The sequence below is a fragment of the Trachurus japonicus genome, chromosome 23, assembly GCF_045865225.1.
Source record: "Trachurus japonicus isolate A0001 chromosome 23, Traja_1.0".
Lineage (NCBI taxonomy): Eukaryota > Metazoa > Chordata > Actinopteri > Carangiformes > Carangidae > Trachurus > Trachurus japonicus.
Genome location: NC_140929.1, coordinates 182,501 through 187,500, shown reverse-complemented (window position 1 = coordinate 187,500; position 5,000 = coordinate 182,501). Strand labels below are relative to the sequence as shown.

The following is a 5,000-nucleotide window of genomic DNA, read 5'->3' as shown; positions in this document are numbered from 1 at the left end:
AGGGCTGTGCAGTAAAATAAAACACAATAAAAATATAAAATACTAAAGATAAAAACCCCAATAAAACATAATAAATAAATAAATCAATAGACTGTCCAATAAAACATCCATGCACATTAAATCAACAACGTACGTGAAAAGCCTCATGTTGTTGTTTTTTTCCTTTTTCTCTTTTTTGTGTTCACATTGAACTCAATTTATTTATTTAGTGTTGTTATCATTAATAGGCCTACTACTATTATTTTTACTATCACCATCTTCCCTTATCTTTATTTCTTTTCTTTTCTTTTTTATTTAATTTTAATTTTGTTATTTCTATACCTTGCACAAGGTATGTGAATATTATTTCTTTACTGTTGTAATAGATTGAAGTGATTTACAATTTAGGTTATCGCATTGTGGGTTATTACTGCAAAGGCAGTTGCTGTGTTGTGTTTTGGTTGGCCAACACTTTTGAGGTGTTTACTGAGCCCAAGCGGCACCTGTAGTGTGTGAGTCTGTTGCCCGGAAGTCTTGAAGTAAAGACGTGTTATGAAGCCATGCCGGCCTGATTCTTGCCTCCTGCACAAAACACTACAACTGTGTTTCAATTATTCGTTAGATCAAGGTGAGGTCGTGTCATAAGCCTTTCAGGTTTCAGACCTCACCTGCACATTTTTCTTTTCGTATCTTTCTCGCCAGTAAGAGAGATAAGTAAATGTTTTGTTCTATTTTATATGTGCAAATAAATAAAGTCTAAAAAAAAGCCAAAGAACAGAGGAGGTTTTTCAGAAGAGACATGTCTCAGTCACTGGTGTCAAACAGTGGAACAAACTAGATGATGAGGTTAAAAAATCAAGAAACTTGTTGTGGGCTTTTAAAAAAGAAATATGAAACTCTATTCTAGACAATTATAAATGGATTTAAACCCAGAGAAAGAGGTTTAACGATATTCTGCACTGGCTGCTCTGCTGTTCTATCACGTATGTTAAGAAAGAAACATTGTGATGAAATGAATGTATTGTGAAAGGTGATCGGGGCTTTATGCTTCTCCCGTTTCCCTTTCGGTTGTGTTGCTGGTGTTGTGTAACTCCGTTTTCCTTTCGGTCGTGTTGCTGGATTGTTGCTGGTGTTGTGTAACTGAGTTCATTGTGTGTGTGTCTCTCCAGTTTCTGGGGATCTGGACGTTGAGCTTCTACGTGTGTGACGCTCTGATGACCATGGACGTGATGCTGTGCACAGCCTCCATCCTCAACCTGTGTGCCATCAGCGTGGACAGGTGAGTCCGCCTGCAGTCTTCACACACACCGAGTCGGTAACCAAGGAAACCCAGTCACTTCCGGTCAGAGCTGTGGGGGAAAACAAACCGATTCCCCCGTAGACATACGTGTGAACGCTTGTCCACTGTCATGTCTTAGTTTGAATCACTTGTATCTGCTGACAAAGAGCTAGAGATTAAAAAACTCATCACCATCCGGGTCCATTGTTGTCCGTACATTTTAAAATATTGGCTCTTTCACAGTCAATCAATCAATCAATCAATCAATCAATCAATCAATCAATCAATCAATCAATCAATCAATCAATCAATCAATCAATCAATCAATGTGTTTATTTCGGGCATGTCAATTTAAATCATCATCATCACACTTCCTCTTAGTTCAATAATACAATACACATGGCCGAAAGGGAAAGCGGGAGAAGCAAAAGCTGATCTAGTCCCGCCCCCATTACCCACAGAATAAAATCTTTATCGTGATCTTTTCTTTTCTTTTGCTTTTTACATTTTAATATAACATTCTTTTACTTAGTCAGTCACATCTCGCCTACACCGAGTCAGTAACCAAGGAAACGTCACTTCCGGTCAGAGCCGTTACACGGTTGGGTATAAAGATATAAAAGTTCAGGTTGTGGTTTTTCAGTTTATTTGCGGTGTAAAATGATTCACAACAACAACTCTTAGGCATCGTCTCCGAGTGTGTAGAGCTGCCGGCGGTTACCAAGGGAACGCCACCTAAACGTCAGACAAAGGAGTTCCTCCATAGACAGACGGATGTGACCGACTGGGAAAGAGACAATATTTTAACATGTTGTGTCGTGTCGTGTCTTGTCTTGTCGTGTTGTTGTGAATGAATGAATGAATGAATGAATGAATGAATTTATGTTTATTTACGTGTCGTGCACCAGCCTATCAGGGCTTATACAAGACACATTATCATCATATTTAGACACCAAACAAAATAATCAGAACTCAGACAAAACCAAACAAAAACAGAAACCACATGGAATTCACATCAATAATTCACTTTTTATGAAAGTAGCTCTAGTAAAGACTTCTGTTCTTTTCTGAAGAACCATTCCAACTTTACCTCATCAGCCCAAAACAACTCAGGTTTCACATTTTGCATTTTCTGAAACAAAAACTTCCTGTTCTGGCTTCGTCATATAACGGACAATGAAACACAAAATGTAGTTCATCCTCCATTACATTTAGATTACATGATGTGATAGTCTGAGTTAAACCTTCCTACTTCTACTGCCAGAGGGAGAATCACATAAAGATCTCTTGGATCTATCCAGTGGCAAAGTCACATCGGGTTCTGAACAATAAACATTTTTCAACTGGCAACAGGTTCTGAGTTCTGGTTTAAACCAGATATCATTCGCCCATTTTTCTTTATACTCAAGAAATAACTTATGTTGCACAAAATTAACATTACAACGCAAACCATTAGTGAAAATAATGGTGTGTTGTGTTGTGTCTGTATTGTGTTGTAGGTACGTAGCGGTGGTGGTCCCTCTGCAGTACAACAGGAACCAGTTCAGTCTTCGCCAGCTGCTGCTCATCGCTGCTACCTGGGTTCTGTCCCTGGGCGTGGCCAGCCCGGTGGTCTTCGGTCTGAACCGGGTCCCGGGTCGAGACCCCAGCGTGTGTCGACTGGAGGACGAGCGCTTCGTCGTCTACTCGTCCGTCTGCTCCTTCTTCCTGCCCTGTCCCGTCATGCTCTGCTTGTATTATTGGATGTTCAGAGGACTGCGGCGCTGGGGCGGTCGCAGCCGGTCTCAGGTGCGTCGAGCCGCTCGTCAACTCAACCCGTCCATTCACGGCTTCAATTAAAGGGATAGTATCATTTTTTTAAAGTGGGGTTGTATGATCTCCAAATAGCCCCTAAGTACTTTAATTGCAGTAGCAGACTCTCTGCACTCCTCTCCTCCAGCCCATAATAGCCCTGCCCAGAGATTTACAACATACAGTGTTGTGAACAGACCCAAAGAAACGGCCTATTTTCACGGCCTAAAAGAGGTTTTACCTGAAAAAAAATACACAGTTCCATTGTTCACTATAATATAATTTTTTCCAGCCCTTCAAAGTGCAGGAAAAACTGTTTTTATTTGGACCTAACCAACTCACGTATCCCTCCGCCCAGGGTTAGCGCCCAACGATCAGCAGTTGGTTAGGTCCAAATAAAAACTGTGTTTTTCCTGAAAAAATTATATTATAGTGAACAATGGAACTGTGTATTTTTTTTTCCGGTAAAACCTCTTTTAGGCCGTGAAAATAGGCCGTTTCTTTGGGTCTGTTCACAACACTGTAACACGCTTACAACCTCCCTGATCCCTCATGAGTTCACCATAGGACGAATCTCCTTGTTGTTTCCAACTACTTCCTGGTAGAAAACCAGCATGAGAACAATAGTGACGGACGAGAGTTTCTCTATATTTATCTCATTTTTCATGTCACTATATCACCGTTTAGACTAATCTGATGTTTGTAAAGTTTATAAAACCAATGATTGGACAAACATTACTATTTATGTGTGCACATTTTTGTAATTAGTCATGGTTATCATAGATTAGCCGGGCTAACGGTTAGCTACCTGTTTAACTTTAATAACTCAGTGACTCAATAAACGCTCCATGAAAAAATATTTTCTCCAGCGGATATCTGAGTTCCAACATGACTGAGCTAACTGGAGTAGTTTCATGTGGTGTCCCACAACGGGAGGGTTTTAACAGCTGACGTCCTGCTGTTAGCTTAGCTACTGTTAGCTTAGCTACCGTTAGCTTAGCTACCGTTAGCTGTCCCTGTCAGCTGAGCCACTGAATAAATACAACACATCAACACAAAACACACACACAGAAATAGTAATGTTTCTTCAATCATTTCAGATTTGTCTAAACGGTGATAGGGCGTGAAAAATATGATATATAGCTAAACTCTCGTTCGTTACTATTGATCTCATTCAAATTACAGCTGGTTTTCTACCAGGAAGTAGAATGTAAACAACAAGGAGATTCGGTCTGTACCCAGGGGGCAAAATCCCAGTTTTTTGGAGAACAGACAGGGAGCGTTGTAAAAGGTTTGACAGCAGAAATGATCTGTAGGAACTTGAAGGATTAAAACCTGGGTGGACAACCCGGTACAGGGGGGCAAAACCCCTTTCTTGGGTAGTTTTGCTGGCGAAATGATGTAAATGCAAATATTTAGCTACTACAATGGCATAAATAGTCATACAACTATAAAATGTGGCAGAGAGTATCTTGACACATAGGGGGAGGCAGGAAAAAAAGATTCTGGGGTTTGTTGCAACTCGATTTTAAGATATCACCCTCAACATCCCAAAAAAGACAAATTCTCATGAAAATGATTATTTTTCAGCACTTTATGGAGAATATCTATGCCCTACGGCGAGCTAAAGTAGAGAGGGACGCCGTGGCGACCGGCCCCACGACGACGATGCCCCCGGTAACCCCGGTAACCCCGGTTAAGGAGGAGAAGTGTCAGGATGGGGAAGTGGTGGTGACCCAGATGGACAGCGTGTCGGACGGCGAGGGGACGGAGCGGAGAGACGGAGACGGAGAAGGAGACGGACTGAGCAGAGAGAACAGCGTCGTCACCAAGAACAGCAGCAGCAGCAACAAGAAGAGAGGGAGAAGAAGGAACAGCAAGAGCAGCAGAGTCAGCGGGAGGGAGCGCAAGGCCATGAAGGTGCTGCCCGTCGTCGTCGGTGAGTAGCCAG

General features: G+C 41.7%; 1 protein-coding gene across 1 annotated transcript in view; it reads left to right on the top strand.

The window, feature by feature from the left end:
* The window catches only part of drd4-rs (dopamine receptor D4 related sequence), a 22,945-nt gene that overhangs the window by 16,724 nt on the left and 1,221 nt on the right, over window positions 1-5,000 (top strand). The window contains exons 4-7 of the mRNA XM_085769911.1: window positions 1,149-1,258; window positions 2,758-3,055; window positions 4,652-4,758; window positions 4,798-4,988. Of these exons, the coding sequence (XP_085626037.1) occupies window positions 1,149-1,258; window positions 2,758-3,055; window positions 4,652-4,758; window positions 4,798-4,988 (706 nt within the window). The remainder of the gene's footprint in view (window positions 1-1,148; window positions 1,259-2,757; window positions 3,056-4,651; window positions 4,759-4,797; window positions 4,989-5,000) is intronic.